The sequence below is a fragment of the Gymnoscopelus microlampas genome (assembly GCF_963454915.1).
Source record: "Gymnoscopelus microlampas genome assembly, chromosome: 2".
In the NCBI taxonomy this organism is placed as follows: domain Eukaryota; kingdom Metazoa; phylum Chordata; class Actinopteri; order Myctophiformes; family Myctophidae; genus Gymnoscopelus; species Gymnoscopelus microlampas.
Genome location: NC_139939.1, coordinates 47,548,563 through 47,571,319, shown reverse-complemented (window position 1 = coordinate 47,571,319; position 22,757 = coordinate 47,548,563). Strand labels below are relative to the sequence as shown.

Below are 22,757 nucleotides of genomic sequence, written 5' to 3'. Positions count from 1 at the left end.
TACAATCTCACACCTTTTTAGATAGCAACGCGTTGTGAGCTTGTAGATCGACTATTTTCCACTAGTTTCCATTCCGAAATATATTGAGCAGTTTGAAAAACATTTAAACCAAGGATTTCTGAGCAATTTGCGTGAAAGTGTGTCATGTGTGTAAACTCCCTTTTCACTAGTACAGGTCTGTTGGCCCAATGGCTTAATCATCTGCCTTGAAACCACAGGGTTCCTGGTTCGAATCCCACGTCATGTAGAATTCATTATAATTGCATTGCACACAACATGGCTGTATCAATGAATACATGTGCAATTGTTAACCAGTAAACTCCGCCCTTAGATTGTCTGCAATTTTGAGCAGTTTGAAAAACATTTAAATCCACTATTTCTGAGCAATTTGCGTGAAAGTGTGTCATGTGTGTGAACTCCCTTTTCATCAGTTCGGGTCTGTTGGCCCAATGGCTTAATCATCTGCCTTGATACCAGAGGGTCGCCAGTTCAAATCTCACCTCATGCAGACCTCAACTCAATTGCATTGCACACAACATGACTGTATCAATGAATTATTATTAGGTTTCGAGAGCCATCAGGCTTCGAAAGCTATTACATCTCTACACTTTCACTATTATTATTAGGTTTCGAGAGCCTATCAGGCTTCGAACCCTATTACATCTCTACACTTTCATTAGGTTTCGAGAGCCTGTAAGGCTTCGAACCCTATTACATCTCTACACTTTCACTATTATTATTATTCTTCCGCCGTTTTTGCCAGTTCTGGCCTAACCGCCTGGTCACTTCTTATGAAATTCGGCAATATGGTAGAGGGCTATGCCAAACGGCGAAAACCCGAAACTCACAACCATTGGCCAAAGGGTGGCGCTGTAGCACTCAATTGAACATGCCAACTTTGAACAGGTACAGCTCATGCCCTGTTCGACCTACAGCCATGAAACTTCGATACACACATGCGTCTCCTCATGCCTAACAACTTTCACTGTTTGACTTTTGACCTCTGACCTTTAGATCTCCCACCATTTCGAATTCTATGAAAAGCAGTAAAAAGCAGTAAAAAGCCTACTCCTCCTGGGATTTATGAGCAATCTGTACGAAACTGTATACACATGAACTTTGGACCAATGCCGACAGACGTAACTTAGCGGATTTTCCATAAGTGAAAACGTTAAGCTTTTATAAGCCAATGAAAATTGCAGCTTTTTTTAAATTATTCATCTGCCCCTAACACATACATGCAGACTCACATTTGTTTGACACTTTGCAATATTGTAGAGGGTCCTTCCAAGTATCACTGAAACCAATCTTACTCCAATTGGTCAAAGGGGGGCGCTATAGCAATTTTTTGAAAATGCAAACTTTAAACAGGCAAAAGTCATGCCTCGTTTGGCCGACAGCCGTTAAACCTGCTTACACATGTGCCTTGACTCATGAGGAACACATGTATCACTTTGACCAGTAAGCTCTGCCCTTAGATTGTCTGCAATTTTGAGCAGTTTGAAAAACATTTAAATCCAGGATTTCTGAGCAATTTGCATGAAACTGTGTCAAATACATGTTTGAGGCCCTTTTTCACAGGTTCAGGTGTGTTGGTTCAATAGCTTGATCGCTTAATCATCTGCCTTGAAACCATAGGGTAGCCGGTTCGAATCCCACCTCAGGTAGACTTAATTATAATTGCATTGCACACAACATGACTATATCAATGAATACATGTGCAATTGTTAAAGATGACGAGAAATGCATACTTGAAAGTAGTTATTTTCAATGTATGACGTACTTCATTCGCGCTTTTGTTTTGTTTTGTTGGATTCTCCCTTTTCACTGTCTAAGGCTGTGTATTGGATAGCTCCACCAGTAGAGTGTGAGTCTCATGTGCCGAAGGTCCCTGGTTCGAATCCCACTTATTACAGTTCACATTTAAATTGCATTGTACAAAACATGACCCTGTTAATTCAGACAAGTGCAATGTTTAGACAATAACACGAAATGCTTTTGAGAGTAGTTTTTTTTTATGTATGACATACTTTCTTGTGAAAATAGCCGATCTACAATCTCACACCTTTTTAGATAGCAACGCGTTGTGAGCTTGTAGATCGACTATTTTCCACTAGTTTCCATTCCGAAATATATTGAGCAGTTTGAAAAACATTTAAACCAAGGATTTCTGAGCAATTTGCGTGAAATTGTGTCATGTGTTTGAACTCCCTTTTCACTAGTACAGGTCTGTTGGCCCAATGGCTTAATCATCTGCCTTGAAACCACAGGGTTCCTGGTTCGAATCCCACGTCATGTAGAATTCATTATAATTGCATTGCACACAACATGACTGTATCAATGAATGCATGTGCAATTGTTAACCAGTAAACTCCGCCCTTAGATTGTCTGCAATTTTGAGCAGTTTGAAAAACATTTAAATCCAGTATTTCTGAGCAATTTGCGTGAAAGTGTGTCATGTGTGTGAACTCCCTTTTCATCAGTTCGGGTCTGTTGGCCCAATGGCTTAATCATCTGCCTTGATACCAGAGCGTCGCCGGTTCAAATCTCACCTCATGCAGACCTCAACTCAATTGCATTACACACAACATGACTGTATCAATGAATAAACATGCAATTGTTAAATGAAACGCTTATTGAGAGTAGTTGTTTTCAATGTATGATGTACTTCATTCCCTCTTTTGTTTTGTTTTGTTTTGTTGGATTCTCCCTTCTCACTGACCAAGGCTGTGGATTGAATAGCTTGATCAATACAGTGTTAGTCTCATGTGCCAAAGGTCCACGGCTCAAACCCCACTTGTCACAGTTTACATTTAAATTGCATTATGCAAAACATGACCCTGTTAATTCAGACATGTGCACTTTGCTCTCTCTCTCTCTCTCTCTCTCTCTCTCTCTCTCTCTCTCTCTCTCTCTCTCTCTCTCTCTCTCTCTCTCTCTCTCTCTCTCTCACTCTGTCACAGTCTGTCTGTCTGCCTGTCTGCCACTCTGTCACTGTCTGTCTGTCTGCCAGTCTGCCACTCTGTCACTGTCTGTCTGTCTGTCTGTCTGCCAGTCTGCCAGTCTGCCACTCTGTCACTCTGTCACTCTGTCACAGTCTGTCTGTCTGCCTGTCTGCCACTCTGTCACTGTCTGTCTGTCTGCCAGTCTGCCACTCTGTCACTGTCTGTCTGTCTGTCTGTCTGCCAGTCTGCCACTCTGTCACAGTCTGTCTGTCTGTCTGCCAGTCTGCCACTCTGTCACTGTCTGTCTGTCTGCCAGTCTGCCAGTCTGCCACAGTCTGTCTGTCTGCCAGTCTGCCAGTCTGCCACTCTGTCACTGTCTGTCTGTCTGCCAGTCTGCCACTCTGTCACAGTCTGTCTGTTTGTCTGTCTGCCACTCTGTCACAGTCTGCCAGTCTGCCAGTCTGTCACAGTCTGCCAGTCTGCCACTCTGTCACTGTCTGTCTGTCTGTCTGCCAGTCTGCCACAGTCTGTCTGTCTGCCAGTCTGCCAGTCTGCCACAGTCTGTCACAGTCTGCCAGTCTGCCAGTCTGCCACTCTGTCACAGTCTGCCAGTCTGCCACTCTGTCAAAGTCTGCCAGTCTGCCAGTCTGCCAGTCTGCCACTCTGTCAAAGTCTGCCAGTCTGCCAGTCTGCCACTCTTGTCACAGTCTGCCAGTCTGCCATTATTCTCGAAACCGCTAATTGCTGCTTGCAGCTATATTTTTTCTCTTGCTATTTTCTCTCGCTAATGACGGTTATTTCAAGGCATGGCATTGAAGTCAAGTCATGTGTTTGATGGAATCAGCCCATCAAACAGTTACTATAAAGCCTGATTTATACATACTACACACTGGTGTTGCCTGCAGTAAATAGCAAATATACTACAAGCTCACAACTGGCAGAAACCTCTTATCTCCATATTTTAACTTTTTGTGTTTTTTTGGGGCGAAATTAATGCCCTTCGTGATCATACTAGGGCGTCAAAACAAAAGAATCAAAAGTAGCAGATCTACAAGCTCAAAACGCGGCGCGAAGCGACGCGTTTGGAGCTTTTAGATCTGCTACTTTTGATATTTTTTAATATAAAGCCTGATTTATACTTAGTTGCACACTGGTGTTGCCTGCGGTAAATAGCAGACGTACTGTACAAGCTCACAACGCGAATGCGTCACATTTGTGACGCGTTGTGAGCTTGTAGATCTGCTATTTACTGAGCACGACACCGGCACGCGAATAAGTATAAATCAGGCTTAAAGGCGTAGTTCACCCCAAAAAAAATGCTTATTTTCCATCAATTACACATCCCATGAAGCCTTGAATTCATGGAGATATTTGAGTTTTTGTCATATTCCTATAACCCAATAATTCGATGACCGGGTCATCAGTCAGTAGGAGACTCAGTAGATGACTCATCAAATTACTGGCTCAGGGGATGCGACAAAAACAACACAATCTCTGTGAATTCAAGGCTTCACGGGGTGTGTAATTGAGGGTGAACTACTCCTTTTAGACCACTCTAACAGCATCTCTCCACTAGATGATGGACGAGCGACCAATTTTCCCTGACATTTCGCTCTGCCCCCATTTCTTCTCCTTTCCTCCGTGACAGTGGCGATATGTGTGAGGTCGCCCCTCCTCCTCCTCCTCCTCCCCCTCCCCCGTCGTCCCCCCCGACCTGCCAGCAGGCCCAGTGTGAGAACGGCGCCCCCTGTGTGGAGAAGGGCGGCGCTGCGCTGTGCCAGTGTCTGCCCGGCTTCGAGGGCCAGCGCTGCGAGAAGCTGCTCAGTGTCAACTTCGTGGACAGAGACTCCTACGTCCAGCTCGGCGACCTGAAGAACTGGCCCCAGGCTAACATCACACTGCAGGTACAGTACAGGGTACACACGCACACGCACACACAAACACACACACACACACACACACACACACACACACACACACACACACACACACACACACACACACACACACACACACACACACACACACACACACACACACACACAGGGACGTGCACAGGGACGTGCACAGATAGGCTCTAGGTGGTGCTAGAGCACCTGCCCTTTGCCCTCTTGACCAGAAGTGCCCTTTTGAAAAAAAGGGGGAAAAAATGTTTTAGTTTACAGCAGGGGTCTTCAACAGGGGGTCCGGGACCCCTAGGGGGTCCTCAGAGTTACTACAGGGGGTCCGCCAAATCTTTATGTGATAAGATTTTTCTTTTTACCATAACCACTCGAAACCTAGCATCCCTTTTCTGAGGAGAACTTTAGGCAAAAATAGCCGATCTACAAGCTCACAACGCCTCGCGCTGCGAGGCGTTGTGGGCTTGTAGATCGGCTATTTTTGGCAAAGAGGTATAGGTGTAGAGGGAAAAAAGAGCAGACCAAGTGAACAAAAAAATGTATAATTTACTTGAGCACCTGCCCCTCAAAATGTCTGTGCACGCCACACACACACACACACACACACACACACACACACACACACACACACACACACACACACGCACACACGCACACACGCACACACACACGCACACACACACGCACACACACACACAAATGGGGAATGAACTCCCCTTTGCAGTTAGAACTGCAGACTCGCTCCCAATCTCCCGCCGTGATCTAAAGGCCAGACCACACCAACTCCTTGCGACAAAACAGATTTAAAGGGATAGTTCACCCCCAAAATTACTTTTTTTTCCCCCCGATCGATTAGTCACCCCATGGAGACTTGAATTCATGGATATTTTTTTAGTTTTTGTCTTATTCCTAAGCCAACAATTTGATGACCGTCAGCGGTTCTGGTAGGAGACTCAAAGAGTCTCCTTTGTATCTAGGATAAGGATAATTCCTTTTAACAGGTCGTTCATGAAAGTCCTTGCGGTCTTGTTTCCAATGAGAACCTGTGAGCAATTAGGGGTTAAGAGTCTTGCTCAGGGACAAATTTCATTTCATGGACACATATACTGGCCTGGCCTGGAATCGAACCTGGGGCAACCAGGGCCTCTGGCTCCCTAGGCGGGCTCACTAACCACTCAGCTATGGCCGCCCCCATCTCCTACCAGAACCGTTGCCTACCGGTCCGCTGGTCATCAAATTATTGGTTATTGGTCTACCTTAGCCCATAGCGCTTGCCCCGACCTTGCAGGCTCATGCAAAAGCTCAAATGTAATCTAGGTGGCATGTTATGTAGACAGATGCCAGGTCATTTGTAGACCTGGCATCCTATAGTGTGTATAGTTTCAATGTACAGATTTTCTTTTTTTTATATTATACTGTTTAGACAGATGATAGGTTCTTGGTTTACCTTTGATCCTAGATTACTATCTCTATGCATTTTGATGTATTACCTGGTGTTTACCTGCTTACTGTAAGTCGCCCTGGTTTAAGTTTGTGCTAAATGCCTACATTATATATTGTAATTGTACACACATGCAGGTTTTAGATTGTACTAAGTATCCCCATTGGTACCGTGGACCCTGCCACAGTCGGACCCCCTGGGAGGGTTGATATTATTTAACCTTCTTTGACAACATCGGTGTCAGCAGTTATGCAGCGGATGTGACACGAATTTTAAACACTTTCAACCTGGTGTCCCTGTTTTGGTCATTTATAGGGGAATTTCTTTTCAAGTTTTCCCCAAAATAGCCCATCTACATGATTGGCTGTTTAAAAACAATTTCGATTGATTTTGCACTTTTCTGCAATTGGTCAAGTTATTGGTAATCAATTGGCCTGGACTCTCCAAAATCACGGCTTAGAATTGAACCCAGGTCTTTGCGAGTGTTTTACCTACGCACGCACGCACGGGCACGCACGCACACACACACACACACACACACACACACAGGTACACATGCAAAGGTTTCGAGGTTGGACACAGCATCGTAAACATAATCATAATACCACTGTGTGTGTGTGTGTGTGTGTGTGTGTGTGTGTGTGTGTGTGTGTGTGTGTGTGTGTGTGTGTGTGTGTGTGTGTGCGTGCGCACCATTTTCCTGGTCCTCACAAGTAAAATGCTTGTTTTATGTTTTAAAAAAATATATTTTTAGAGTTAGATTTACAATTACAAAAACATTCAGGTTTGGGTTAGATAGGAATAGACATTTAGAGGATAGATTTAGGGGTTCGGGTTTGAGTTATAGTTATTATCAGTTGCACGCCCAGTGTCGTGCATGGAAAAATAGCAGATCTACAAGCTCACAGCGTGTCACAGTGCGACGCGTTGTGAGCTTGTAGATCGGCTATTCTTCGGCTTTAGGCTTACAGTTAAAAACAATGCCCAAAGATGTAGGTGTAAAAGTGGCATTCAGAACACGTCATACTAAAATGTTGATGTCCTCACAAGTATAGTAATACAGTACGTGTGTGTGTGTGTGTGTGTGTGTGTGTGTGTGTGTGTGTGTTACAGGTATCCACGGCAGAGGATAATGGTATTCTGCTGTACAATGGAGACAATGAGCCCATCGCTGTGGAGCTGCACCAGGGTCACGTTAGAGTCAGCTACGACCCTGGAAACCAGCCTGTTACCGCTATCTACAGGTACACACACACACACACACACACACACACACACACACACACACACACACACACACACACACACACACACACACACACACACACACACACACACACACACACACACACATCCGTTCCCCGTGTGTTCTACCAACTATTTTTAATACAGCCTACTAATGAAGGTGCTCACCATGGTGTAAAGGAAAAACCTCTGTTTTTAAAGAAAAAAAGCCATGTCTCTGTCTCTCAGCTAAGGGGTCCTTGGCCTGAAAAATGTTGAAGACCCCATACAGAAATACAATTGCATCACAGAACATGAGAACATATTGCATGACAGTATAAGAGAACAGTTCAAAACTTAAAATACAACCAAATGTAAAAAAATGTAATAATGAAATGACGTGGGGTGGTAAATCATTAAATAAATATAACATTTTAATGATATCTCAACAACCATAGTTAACACAAATATACAGATAACTCTGGCTACACAGACCAAAAACACCCAAGAAACTCTACATGTGAATACTGCACATTGTTTAGAGTCTAAACAATGTGCAGTATTCACATGTTAAGTTTCAGCAGCCTTGTCAGAGCCAAGGTTATTATAGTTAACGAAAAATAAATAACTGAAACTGTATTGTGTGTTTACAAAACTAACTAAAACAAACTGAAATTAGAAAAAGTGCTCCTCGGAGCACAGGCCTCCGCCAGGTCAGGTAGGCCAACGTGAAAAGGGTGTCATTTCTTCTTAGGCCTTGCACGACAATCGGACACTGACTGCATTCATGATTTGAGAAATTTTGTTAAAAACATGTGTTTCGCTAAATTAGACCTGTTGGTGGCGCTATAACAGGCCAATGTTAAAAGGTTGGCATTTGTTCCTCAACATAGTGTGAATGTGCGTGCAAAGTTTGAGCGCAATTGGACGGTGCGTTCATGATTTGCAGAATTTTGTTCAAAACAAGCCAATAATGCAAACTTTAGATGTCAATCTTAGCCAATCAGTATGGAATATGAAAAATCAAACACATCCGTCGTGATCACATGACTATAGAGATCATGTGTACCGATTTGCGTGAAATTTGGATAAAATTGGAAGGAGTAGTATAAAAAAATGTGTTTTACACAAGTCGGCCTCCTGGTGGCGCTATAAAAGGCAGATGTGAAAAATGCAGGTCAAAGGTTTTTCCTTGACCTATAGGGAGTGTGCATACAAAGTTTTACACAGATCGGTGCAATTATAGGTAAAAACACGAATCGGCCTGTTATAGCGCCACCATGAGGCTGATTTGAAAATGTTCAAATGTTAGTTCTTCCTCGGCCTAATGGGAATGTGCGTGCAAAATTTCAAGGAAATTGCATGCTGTGTTCATGATTTGAGGCATTTTGTTCAAAACGGTGCACTCCTGCAAACTTTGGAAGGCATTTTTAGCCAATCAGGATGGAATATGAGAAATCTGAAAGACCCGTTTCGTTTAATGACTATAGAGATACTGTGTACCGATTTGTGGGATTTTTAGACAAAATCTGTAGGAGTACTGTCAAAAAATGTGTTTTGCACAAATCGGCCTCCTGGTGGCGCTATAACAGGCCCCTGTGAAAAATTTGGGGCAGAGGTTCTGCTCTGGTATCCAGGGACTGTGTGTGCACAGTTTGGCTGCGAGCAAGCCAACGGTGCCGGAGATTAGCTGTACACAGACAGATCGAATGACGGACGGACGGACGGACGGACGGACGGACGGACGGACGGACGGACGGACGGACGGACGGACGGACAGGGGGTAAAACATACTCTCTCGCCATGCCTTTCGGCCTGGCGGAGACAATTATAGACAAAATGCCCTTAGTTTTTGTTTGTGGATGGTTGGGGGTTCATCTGTAACTGAATCCATTTTTAAATGCTATCTTTTGTTAAGTTTTTATCACACAATACTTACCTTTTCAATCCTGTACCTGACAAATAAACCAAAGTACAAAAAAACGAATGAAAACTAACTAAAACTATTAGCATTTTCAAAAATGAAAACTAATAAAAAACTAGCAAATCCACTCTAAAAACTAATTAAAACGAACTGAATTCGAAAATAAATATTCAAAACGAACTTGAACTAAAATGAAAAATCCAAAAACTATTATAACCTTGGTCTGAGCTCAACCAACCACAACCACTGTGAGCCGTTGAACTTGTTGAACTGCATGTGGTCTTGATCACATGTAGGAACCCAGGTGTCGGCAAAGCAGTCAAGTGTTTGGTGGTGACTCAGAGTCAGCCACTTATAGCTGGGCAGTGTTGCAGCCCCGACACCTAGCAACTAGCAATGCCAATCAGACCTCATGGTAGAATATAGGACTTTACTTATACTTCTTTTCCTTTATATCGTCTCTGTCTGGGGTGGAAACCTTGTATGTCCAATCACTGTTACTTTTCAGGATTCAAATAAAAAAATATCAAAAGTAGCAGATGTACAAGCTCGAAACGCGCCGCGTTTCGAGCTTGTACATCTGCTACTTTTGATACTTGTGTGACGGTCTAGTATGATCACGAAGGACATTCATTTCCCCCCCAAAAAAACACAAAAAGTTAAAATATGGAGATAAGAGGTTTCTGCCCGACAGTAACGATATTCTTTTTTTGTTGCAAATTTCAATTAAGACGTTATGTCAGAGGACCAACCTGTAGGAGGCGCTAGTGCAGTAACAGAGATCACCCATTACCACTGCTCTGCACCACCTGGACACACTGATTTACATACTGATACTGGTGGACGTACTGATTTACACACTGTTTGGGAATATCGACCCACTCGCGGTAGAATTTGTATCGACTGCTTAATTTTTATAATCAAAGCCCAGAGGCGGACGACAGCTCACCTTTTGCGTAAAACAACTTAATTAAGTGTTGAGTGGCTGGGTGGTAGTTTGAGACTGGATCTGATTCCAGCCATTTGGAACACTAATAATAATAGTAATAATGATAATAATAACACATTTTATTTATAACGCACTTTACATTTTTGTTAATCACAAACCTACAGGCTTTAAAAACAATGGCATAAAAATAACAAAGGCTAGAAAAAAAAGAAAAAGAAATTCTGCAACAACATAAGACCCGTCTTGGGGTAAAAAAAAGTAGATTAAAAAGGAATTAAGGCATAATTAACTAACACTGGGGAGTTGGGGGGTCCACGCCTCTGATTTTAATATCTTCCCTCTAGTCATTCATTTTTATCACTGGTGGGGGATGTGTCTCATCCCTGCGTGCATGCCTTTTAATTCAGGCTGAGTTAAAAGGCATGCATTTCCTTGTTTTCTTTTTTATGTTTGATAACATGACAATTTAACTATTTACTATTATGTTAACCATATTAATCCTGACGTCCCTATTGGTCCAAAAGAAAATTCAAAGCATTATGGGCTTGTAGCATTTGTCGTATACGAAGTAGTACAGTATATAGGGCTTAGGTGGTTATTTTATTTTTTACAAATTGAACCCTGACTGACTCACAAACACACAGAGTTGTGTGTTTATAGCGAGACTTTTTTTTTGTAACAGAGAGGTCACAGGTTTGAATACCTGCTGCAAAAGGCCAGTAATTTTCCACAAACACTCAAAATTAGCAAAGATGCTGTAGGGGTATAGGCAACCTTAGGCACGACACGAGTGCCGAACACTGGCATAAGTGTGAGAGAGACAGCATCTAACATCTAACATTTTTTAAATATAGTCAATTAAATTACAGTAAGTCCCCTCACATCTGTTTGCAAATTACGTCCTGCACATACTTCTACATTCATTCAAACTCTGAACTCTGACTGGGGAGGGATTCTGGGAGATAGGTGGGCTATTTCTCTAGTTTGAGTCTAATGATCATCACAATGTCCTGATGTGAAAGAACATATGTGACTGGGTACAATGCTTTGGGCTGCAAGGGGGCCATGGTCATTTTTCTTCTTCTTTTTTTTTTTTTACAGATTATGAAAGTACAGAATGTAAGCTTTAAAATCATGTGTCGTTTATTGAAATTGGACATTTGAAGAAGATATGGTCATTTGAATCTTGTTTAACGCACAATAGCACAGTGAACTGCTTTCAAAGATTTCACACGTTTAATGAGTGTCAACAATGGGTAATTTATTCAACCCCTAACCACACTTCTAATAACCCCCCCCCCCCCCCCCCCTCTCACCATTGACACCTTTCAGTCAGCTGTCAACTCTATAGAAACTTCTAGCAACACATAATTTTCAGAAGTAGAAGGAAAAGAAATATGTATTTTGATGTGGTGTGTCATAATTAAACGTGTTAATTTGGCACACTGACTATCAAGAAAATAAAAACATGGCACTTCAAGTTATAAAGGTTGCCGACCCCCTGTTAAAGATTGTCAGTTGTAAATTCCTGTTTCTATGAAACCAATGTTGACGAAAAATGTTCGTCGACTACCTTTTTTCACTGACGAAAACTAAATACTAAATAAAAAGCTTTGATGACTAAAACTAATACTACTACGACTAAATATATTGAACATTTTTTCAACAAATAAAAACTAGACTTAAATGTTAGTAAGGGACTAGTGGAGAAGAGATCCAGTAGAACAAAAATACAAGTCATTTTATGTTTGGTTGCGCTCGGGTGTTGTGCTCTGAAAATAGCAGATCTACAAGCTCACAACGCGTCGCGCTGCGACGCGTTGTGAGCTTGTAGATCGGCTATTTTCAGCATTCAACCAAGTGTAAATTCAGACATTACGACGCCATCAAGGCACCGCCAAAAATACATTTTAGTCGACTAAATCAACTGTAGTTTTAGTCGACTAAAATCTTGTGGTGTTTAGTCAACTAAAACTAGACTAAAACTAGACTAAAACTAAAACATTTCAGATGACTAAAATACGACTAGAACAAAATTGAATTATATTCAAAAGACTAAAACTAAATCAAAATTTGCTGTCAAAATCAACACTGTATGAAACCAATGTAAAATGTGTCCACACACACACACAGTGCCGAGACGGTGAACGACGGGCATTTCCACACGGTGGAGCTGGTGACCTTTGACCGCATGGTGAACCTGTCGGTGGACGGAGGAGTGCCCACCACGCTGGACAGCCTGGGGAGGAGCGGGCCGCTGAGCGGAGAGGCCCCGCTATATGTGGGAGGTAAGACCCCCACGTTATTCACCAATACATACTGTACTGAGTGGAGAGGTCCCACTGTATTTGGGAGGTAAGACCCACATTTTATGCACCAAATACTGTACATGCTTACTCTACTGAGTGGAGAGGCCTCGCTGTATGTGGGAGGTAAGACCAGTGGTGGGAACAAGTACTAAAACTTTTTTTACTTAAATGGATAGTTCACCCAAAAAAATACTTTTTTTCTATTGAGTAGTCACCCCATGAAGCATTGAGATTTTTTTGTTTTTGTCGCACTCCTAAGCCAATAATTTGATGACGAGTCTCCATTGAGTCTCCGGTAGAATGGAGACTCTTTGTGTCTCCTACCGGAACCGCTGCCGGGCATTAAATTATTGGCTTAGGAATGCAACAAAAACTAAAACATCTCCATGAATTCAAGGCTCCATGGGGGATAAGTATAAGTAATCGATTGGAAAAAAGTCATTTTGGTGCACAAAATCGGCGTCAAAATATACTTAAAGTGCCAAAAGTAAAAGTAGCTACTCATTATGTAAGAATGTCCCGTTTCACAAGTTATCAGTATGTCTAAAATGTTTAAAAAATCCTTTGAAAATATCAGATCTACAAACCCGCGTGGCGATGCGACGCGCTGTGAGCTTGTAGATCGGCTGTTTTCAAATAGCCAAAGTTTAAATAGGGCTGAGGTGGTTTATTTGAAGTTGTCAAATAATTGTAGGTGAGTAAAAGTACAAATTATTCGTCTCTGAGATGTAGTGGAGTAGAAGTAAAAGTACTGGAAATTCGAAATACTCCAGTATAGTAAAAGTACCTCAAAATTGTATTACAAGTACAGTACTTGGGTACATTTACTTAGTTACTTCACACCACTGGGTAAGAAGACCCAACATTATTCACCAAATACATAACAATGAAATGCACCAGCCTGCACCAACATCTCACGTTTCTCCACTCCGCAGAGACATGGTCGATTATGTAAATTGTGTCCTTGGCCGTATCTTGATCTTTGACCTTTTTCGACCGAAAACCGTATATAATCCATTGGTTTTTGAGTTATTTTCTGACCACCCTGGGACACATTTCTTTTACAGCTATTATCATACCTGAGAGCTACTTATACTGTATAATACAACAACTGTCTTCTTCTGTTGGCTATGATGGAGCTCCACAGCAGTAGTGGGATTTAGCCCATTCAATCTGAATCTTTGAATATATATATATTTTTAAAGCCAACATTTTTAACTCAAGTCTTTGCTTCTGGAACAAAATCTGGACGAAATATTTTGAGATGGGGGTCCGCGGCCAAAAACATATCATTCTGGGGGTCCTTGGCATGAAAACTAAACTAAAAGTATCGAAATTTGGACATACTCAAGTAAAGTAAAAAATACCTCAACATTGTACTTAACACATCGGGTGCCAAACACGGTCTGAACCGTGTGTTTACTTAGTGGCGGTTCCGAAGCTTCGGTGCCGTTCACGGTCTGAACCGTGATTTCAGTCTTTTTGTTTTTTTCGTTTTTCTCCCCGCGGGCGGGGCTAGAGCAGCTCTGGGAGCACCCATTGTAATCCTGCGAAGGAAGTGCCAAATCGCTCACCGGAAACACTTTTTTTTCCCCCATCCGCTTCCTGTCTATTTCCTACTTTGAAACGCCTATATCTCCAAATCTGTTTCCTGTGGGGAAAAACGGTCATGCGCGATGCGCGATCCCCCCCCCCCCGTTGTAACCCGCGAGTGGAATGTTATGGTTCCAGCCAGTAGCCAGGCTCATGGCAGAACATGAATCGATGCTTTTTTTTGCGTGGATTTGCTTGTAACGCACGCGGACATTTTAAACAGCAAAGCGCAGTCAATGGGGAGAATGCTGGCACCCACGGTAAGTTGTTATGAAAAAATGCTGGCACCCGATGTGTTAAGTACAGTACTTGAGTAAATGTACTTAGTTACTTTCCACCACCGCAATTTATCAAGTTCTACTACACAAGTGGGGACATTTGGTAATGTCACACACACACACACACACACACACACACACACACACACACACACACACACACACACACACACACACACACACACACACACACACACACACACACACACACACACACACCTTGAATTTGTTTTGGTATACCCTTTTCTCTCTCCCACTCTCTTGCTTCACTTATGTGTCTCTTTCTCCATCCTTATACCTCACCTCTCCCCCCTCAGGCATGCCCGAGGAGGTGCTGCCCTCCTCCTCCCAGGGTCTCTCCTCACAGGCGCTGAACTTCTCCAGCTTCCACGGCTGCATCAGGAACCTGTACATCAACCACGAGCTGCAGGACTTCACCAGGAGTCACATGAACCCGGGAGTGGTGCCAGGCTGTCAGCCCTGTCGGAAGCTCTACTGCCTGCATGGCCTCTGTCAGCCCAACGCTGCACAGGTACATGAAGACAAGTCTGGAGATCTTTGTTTTGTTTTGTTTTTGTTTTGTGCTTAAGGTAACGATTAAACAGAGATAGAGATATCTTTCAGGTGAGAAAGGAAAGCCTGATGGGCTTCCACTGTAATGAATTTAAACATAATAATCAAACAAGGAAAACAAGTAGTGCCTGCCTGCACACGTGAGTGTGCATGCGAATGCGTGCATACAGTAAATGGTAAATGGTGCATTTATATAGCGCTTTTATCCAAGGCGCTTCACATACAGTAGATTGTGCATTACATTCACCCATTCACCGATGGCGGAGGAAACCATGCAAGGCACCACCTGCTCATCGGGAGCAATTAGGGGTTCAGCTTCTTGCTCAAGGACGCTTCGACACTAACTCTGGGGGAGCCCGGGATCGAACTCTAGCCCTGAGCCACTGCTTGTGTGGCTCAGGGCTAGAGTTCGATCCCGGGCTAATCTAAGCAGTATGTGCTTAGATCAGAAGACTTCTGGTTTCCGGTTTTCATGAAACTACTCGATTATAATCAGCGTAAAGCAAGTCTCTGTTGGGTGGAAACCTCATAATAATACTAGGTTTCCACCCAACCGAGACTTGTTTTACACTGATTATAATAGTTTTGGACATATTATGTCCAAAACTGTTACTTTTAAGGATTAAAATTCAAAAGTAGCAGATCGACAAGCTCAAAACACGTCGCTTCGTTCCTGGACTTTTTTTTAGTATATCTTTGGGACACAAATTAGAGGAGACACAGGAGAGACTGTGCTGTACCTAATTATTCATTTGTAAAATCAGTTAGAGATCATAGATTTGCTGAGTCTTTAATGCATATTGCTTTTGTAAATGTTTTGTACAAAACATGCCATTTACACAGCTATGCCAAATCCATCACAAAAAGAGTTAGTATTGACCTTTTGGTTCCTGTTCTCAGTGTGAACTAAATCTATTCCTCCTACAGGGTCCTCAGTGCTACTGTCAGCCAGGCTGGACGGGACAGCACTGTGACCAGCCAACAGGAGGGGGCGCTGCAGTGGAGGTGGATGCTGCCCCAGTGACAGAAGCCAACCCCTGTCAAGGAAACAAGTGAGTTGTCTGTTGTTTGGTGGCTCTCAACCTGTGGGTCAGCCCCACATGATTTTGAGGGGGAGTCCCTTGATGACAGCGAAGTGACAATTTAAGGCCTTTTAAGACCTTTTTAATACCTACAAAAAAATAAGAAATTAAATGAAAAAAGACTGCGTCAAAGGTAATCAACAAACTGTACTATACAATCTGGTTAAACATTGGCTAAATTGTCAAATAATATAAGAAAGAGGCAAAAAGTTTGAAAATACCTGATCTACAAGCTCACAACGCCTCCCTCTGCGAGGCATTGTGAGCTGGTAGATCGGCTATTTGCACAATATTTAGTGTGGTTGCCCAACAGGGCAACCAGACTATAGTACTCTATACACTTTATTTATTTATAGATAAACTTTATTTCAAACCGCATCTCCTCCCACAGTTTTTATCCCCTAATGTTATCCCCTAATGCCATATATCAAAATGACCGTCTAAATCGGGAATCGTGTGCTTGTATTTTGCTAAGAGATTGGTTGAATAGTTTAATTGATATTAATTTATTAGTGCATTAACTTGCCCCATCCACTTTAATGTAAAAGTGAAAAAACTCAAATTCAAGTATTTTTTTCTCAGAAACCTTAAGAGCTAGAGTTATCAGATTTGGAGGGAAAATTCATAATTAAGTCCGAAATTACTTACAAAAATATCACACCATTTGGCCTCATGGTGGCGCTATAACAGCCCCCTTTACGTTTTGGCCCGTAACTCTTGAACCGTAGGTCCTAAAATCAAAATTTCTTTTCACCTGGATTCCTTGGGTCACGACGCATCTCCCCATATAGGCCACGCCCATTTGCGTCAGGATAGATTTTTTGATATTGATTTATTAGTGCATTAAATTTCCCCATCCACTTTAATGGGAATTGCAAAAACTCCCATTCAAGTATTTTTTTCTCGGAAACCGTAAAGGCTACAGTTAAAAAACTTGGAGGGGAGGTTAATAGTTTTTTTAAAAATTATTAAAAAAATAATCACACCAGTCGGCCACATGGTGGGCGCTATAACAGCCCCCTTTACCTTTTGGCCTATAACTCTTGAACCGTAGGTCGTAAAATCAAAATATTCCCATATAGGCCACGCCCATTTGCGTCAGGATAGATTTTCCGCCATTTTGAATTTTCTTCAAAACACACTTTTTGCTCCTTTTTTCCAAATCTCACACAAATCGGTACACGTGATCTATGGACCCATGCGATAAACCTATCCAAAAGGAATTTTGATAGTCCGTACCGTTCGTCCGTAAATGGCTTCCAAAGTTAGCGGGAGGGGCCGTTTGACAAAAAAAGCCAAAAATCACGAACGAAACGTCCGGTCAATCCCAAATTTGAATCACATGTCAAGGGTGGTATACTACACCAATCCCCAAAAGGATTTCCACTTTGATCCATAGGGGGCGCCACGAATGCTCCAAATGTAACCGTTTGATGCAATAACATGATTTTTGGGGGATCAATCCTCTCAAAATGAAACGCAGGCGATCTCAGGAGTGACGTGAAAATGTAATTGGCGCAGTCTCCGACGGTATTCCTCCCGGCGTATTACTCGAGTCCCGACCGGCGTCGGCGCAACCACACTTTGCAATTGCCAATTGCGACGCGTCTAGTTATCTGTGGAACCGAGTCAAACTAAATGTAATGCCTCAACTCCTACAATTCCAAGTGCTTGTCGGGGTGGGGGGGGGTCCCCTGTTCAAATATGATTATTTTGGGGGGGTCGCCGCCTGAAAAGGTTGAGAACCACTGGTGTAGTTTGAGGAAATGATTGGCTTTCTTGTGTACAGTGAGCTATGCACTTGTTGTAACAAACGTCTTCTTGGAGCCCCCCTCCTTTTTTAATTATTTTTGTATTATTATTGATCACTGGAGTTCAGTTACAGATGCAAAGCAGACTAATGATAAGACATAATGCATCAAAGCGGATGAGGAAAATCTCACACATGGCAGACCTTAGCGTGACAGGTTGTCTACTCCAGACCTACAGTCAGCATCATGGTCATATCCGAGGCTCATGCTGTCCATTCTCCTTGTTAATAACTTTACAATTTACAATGTAGGCATTTAGCCGACTCTTAATCCAGAGCGATTTACAGTAAGCAAGGTAAATATAGGGTACTAATACATCAAATGCATAGAAATAGTAATCTAGGATCATAGGTAAACCAAGAACCTATTCATCAGTCTAAAGAGTATAATATTACAAATAAATAATCAGTGCATTGAAACTATACAAACTATAGCATACATGGGCAACTGGCGGCCCGGGGGCCACATGCGGCCCCCACCTCCACTTAATGCGGCCCGCAGGTTAATATCGGAATACTGATATATTATTGATTATTTCAGCTGTTACAAGTGCAAACATATTAGTAGCTTAATGACTAGTATTAAAATTCTATTGTCTTTTTTTATGTCCAATGTTTTTGTATTTAAGTTCATGAAGCATAAGGATAACAAATGAACCATCTGTCTACATAACATGCCATCTTATTACCCCTAACTTCCTTTCCTCAACTCCCTCTGTCTGTTGCACATGTATTCCTGCAGGTGTGTGAAGGGTTCGTGCGTGGCGCTAGACGCACAGACGTACCGCTGCGACTGTGACCAGGGCTACCGCGGTGCCCTGTGTCACCTGCAGGGGGAGCTAGCGGCGACGGTGGCGGAGTCAGCAGAAGAGGGCACGGGGTCGTCGTGCCAGGGGCTACAGTGTCAACATGGACAGTGCCAGGAGACAGAGGACGGCCCGCTCTGTGTCTGTGACCAAGGATACAATGGGGACAGCTGTGACACAGGTAAGATACTACAATCTTTAGTATTTCCAATTTTCAATACTTTTACTTCTACTCCACTACGTCTCAGAGGCAAATATTGTACTTTTACTCCACTATTTTACGCAAACTTGAGTTACTTTGCAGATTTTGATTATTATTACAAAACCTACATTAACCACTTAATCCATTAAGACGCGCCGATTCTACAAATGTCTTCTAAATCCTAACAGTTTTCTGAAAAACGAGATTTGCACACATTTTCAAGATTTTTCAAAAATAGCAGATATACAAGCTCGTAGCACGGCAACGCCAAAGACGTACTTTGTACAGTTCACTGAAGCAGCAGTTTCATAGCACAGTATCCTCAGTTTCAGGTGAACGTACAAATCAATCTCCCTGTGCGACCCTGATAACTTGTATGGATTTGAATGAGTTCACCACTGATGAATATATTCACAAATTATACAAAGGCAGAGTCCATAGTCTTATGTTTGGCAGACCTTGAGATTCCACATACAGTACTTGGGGAGTGTAGTACAGATATCTTCCATCTGAAGGGCATACATAGCCTTTACAAAATGATTGGTGGCAAAAAACGTAATTGTAGTAGTTACACATACTTTAGAGGTATTGAATGCTACATTTCAGATGAGGATTTTCTTTTAGGAAATGATTGATTGAATACTTCATTAACAGTCTGCATAGACAAGCACAGGGAAGGACAGTTCAGTACAAGGTCTGTTAGGAGGATTTTAAACCCAAGAAAGCACTATGGCTTGTTTCCATTGGGGTCCTTTGTACTCAATTCATTCAAAATACTCAATTCATCTAAATAACCTCTATTTATTGTATGTATGACAGAGATGACATGAGGTCATCCTGTTCCCTGGGGACTGGGCACTTACACAGCCACAGAACCTCTGATGTGCAACTTCCTCATTGTGAAGATAAAGATCTTTTTCATAGCTCAAAACCACACAGAATCTGTTCATTTACCCATGAAGATATCAGATATGTGCCACAAACGGCCTAGAAATTACATTTTCTGATCTTGCGTTAGTGCACTCTAAAATCCTCTGATTTGCGTCATTCTATAGGATTCTAAAGATAATGATTCTGACCAAACCTCATATGAATCTCCATAAGAGACCGTGACTTAAAAAAGTAGCAGATCTACAAGCTCAAAATGCGTTGCTTTGCGCCGTGTTTCGAGCTTGCAGATCTGCTACTGTTGATGCGTTTTTGTGTGACGCTGTATTATAATCAAGTATGACAATTTACACCAAAAAAACCTGCAAAAAGTTAAAACATAGAAATGAGAGGTTTCTGCCTGACATCAGCGATATATGACATGTATATTCATCAAGCCAAGTGTCTCCAGCATGTGAGGGCACATACAGGGTTGCCAGATCTGCTTATTGCAATTTCCTCGCAAGATTTTATTTGAAAATAGCCGATCTACAAACTCACAACGCGTCGAGGCGGGTCTTCACTCGGTAGAGCCAGTAGAAACCCTGGAAACATACCCTACTTTATCATTAATTTGAAAATAAATGGGCATAATTTAGCAAAACGCATATCATGGTGATTGAAAGAAGACTTTAAACTAGTGACTGGAAGCATATCGTTTTTATGACAATGTTTTTTAAGGTAATAAAATCAAGTGTATGTAAAGTTCGGCCAAAAACCCATCCACTTGAATAGAGCCTACTGTAATTGCTTCGGCAACCAGCAGGGGTGAAACCGCGGTGAAACAGCAAGACATATGAACTGTCACACTTCTTCCAAATGTTTTATCCCACGATTTTGCAACCCATTTTTTCACCCAGTGCCAATGCCTAAACTGTAATCCTGGGCGCTACTCTCCCTCTGCCAGCCTGGGGAGAGCCCCGTACTGAGCTCATGCTTCCCTCAGTACATGAGGAGTGAGCAGGCCGCTTCTTATCACCTGACAGGGGGGAGTTTCCCCTATAGGATGTTAGCATGTGGAAGGAACACGTTATTCCAACCTCCATCAGGCGCCCCGGCTGACCAGTGGTTGGCAGAGACCAGGATTACTGCATGTTTTGTTGTGAGGGTACCTACCCTAGGGGACATGGGGAGAACATGCAAACTCCACACAGAAAGGCCCTGTCGCCAACCCCACCTAGGTTATGGGCACTGATGACGCGGAGGAGAGAACACGCCCACAGCGCCCCCGCGGGAATCGAACCCAGGACCTTCTAGCTGTGGGGCGACAGCGCTGTCACACTTCCTATATAGCCTCAATTTACAAGCCGGATGCTAGCCCCTTGTCTCCCTCTAACCACCGGACCACCCTGATACAATGTGGTTTAATCTCTCTCTCCCTCCTCCGCCCCACCAGAGTCCCCGTGTCAAGGCGAGGCGGTGAGGGACTTCCACCGGGTGCAACGCGGCTCGGCGCTGTGCCAGACGTCTAAAGCCTTCTCCTGGGTGGAATGCCGGGGTCGCTGTGGCCAGACGGGGGGCACAGAGCCGCCGGGCTCCACCGCCACCGCCACCGCTTCGTGCTGCGCCCCCCTGAGGGTGCGGCGCCGACGGCTGACCTTTGAATGCGACGACGGAACGTCTTTCACGCAGGATGTGGAGAAGCCTGTGGAGTGTGGCTGCAAGGACTGTGTGTAGTGCAGCTGGATGTGATGATGATGATGATGATGATGCACACGGTACATACGAAAGCACACAAACGCGTGCGCCCACACACACACACACACACGCACACACACACACACACACACACACGCACACACACACACACACACACACACACACACACACACACACACACACACACATACAGTACACACACACACACAGCCAAATAGCCTCATGCCTTTATGTGCAAAGATTCACACATTTAACCACATTCAATCCGGGAACGCATCTGTGTCATTTTAGATTTCTTTGGCTATTAAAAAATAGCATATATACAAGCTCGTAGCGCGGGCACCGAGTGCCACGCTGCGAGCTTGTAGATCTGCCATTTTTGAAAAATCGTGAAAATGTGTGCAAATATTTGAATATATATTTTTTAAAGCAAACATTTGTAAAATATTTTGTTCCAGGGACCGCCCAGAAGCAAAGAGTTACAAATGTTCGCTTTAAGTAATATATATTCAAAGACAGAGATGCATCAATCATCGGATTGAATTGATTAAAGACTGAAACATAAGAACACATATAGCACATTCACCAAACCATCTGACAAGCGAAAACAAGTCAGTCCACATACATTTACAGCATGGGGAATAAATAGACGTTTGTGTGCATGTGTGCGTGTGTGTGTGTGTGTGTGTGCGTGTGCGTGTGCGCGTGTGTGTGCGTGTGTGTGTGTGCGTGTGTGTGTAATGTACAACCCCATCTCTTCCCTTTCAACACATGAAAGCCACAAACCTGCCTCAACCTTGCATCATCACCTGCCACAAAAGCCGCACTAGCACTAACTACCGAACAGCAGCGCCGCGGCTCATTATTATTAACGCCCATGCATGGAGAGACGCCTCTAAACCCTCTGCCCGTGTTCTTCCTCCTTCTTGTTGTGATGTCGAGCTCGGCCGTCATTAACATGTTCCATTTCAAATGACTTGTTTGAGGCAAAAAAGGGCCAATTAACCCGAGGGGCCTCATTTCCGTAGACGTTCGCACGAGATTCAATGGTAATACAGATGCCTGAACACTTATAAGGTAGAAGTTCCCGTCAAAGAAGTTATTCATAAGAGCGTGAAAAGTTCCTCGCCGCCG

The 22,757-nt window shown here is 43.0% G+C and overlaps 1 protein-coding gene across 1 annotated transcript in view; it reads left to right on the top strand.

Moving 5' to 3' along the window:
• LOC311058273 (slit homolog 1 protein-like) overlaps positions 1–22,014 on the top strand; it is a 103,717-nt gene extending 81,703 nt beyond the window's left edge. Inside the window, exons 32-38 of the mRNA XM_084075658.1 lie at positions 4,594–4,849; positions 7,401–7,531; positions 12,518–12,672; positions 14,882–15,096; positions 16,065–16,189; positions 18,772–19,016; positions 21,361–22,014. Coding sequence (XP_083931784.1) covers positions 4,594–4,849; positions 7,401–7,531; positions 12,518–12,672; positions 14,882–15,096; positions 16,065–16,189; positions 18,772–19,016; positions 21,361–21,641 — 1,408 coding nt within the window. The 3' untranslated portion in view covers positions 21,642–22,014. The remainder of the gene's footprint in view (positions 1–4,593; positions 4,850–7,400; positions 7,532–12,517; positions 12,673–14,881; positions 15,097–16,064; positions 16,190–18,771; positions 19,017–21,360) is intronic.
• The last annotated feature ends 743 nt before the right edge of the window (positions 22,015–22,757 follow it).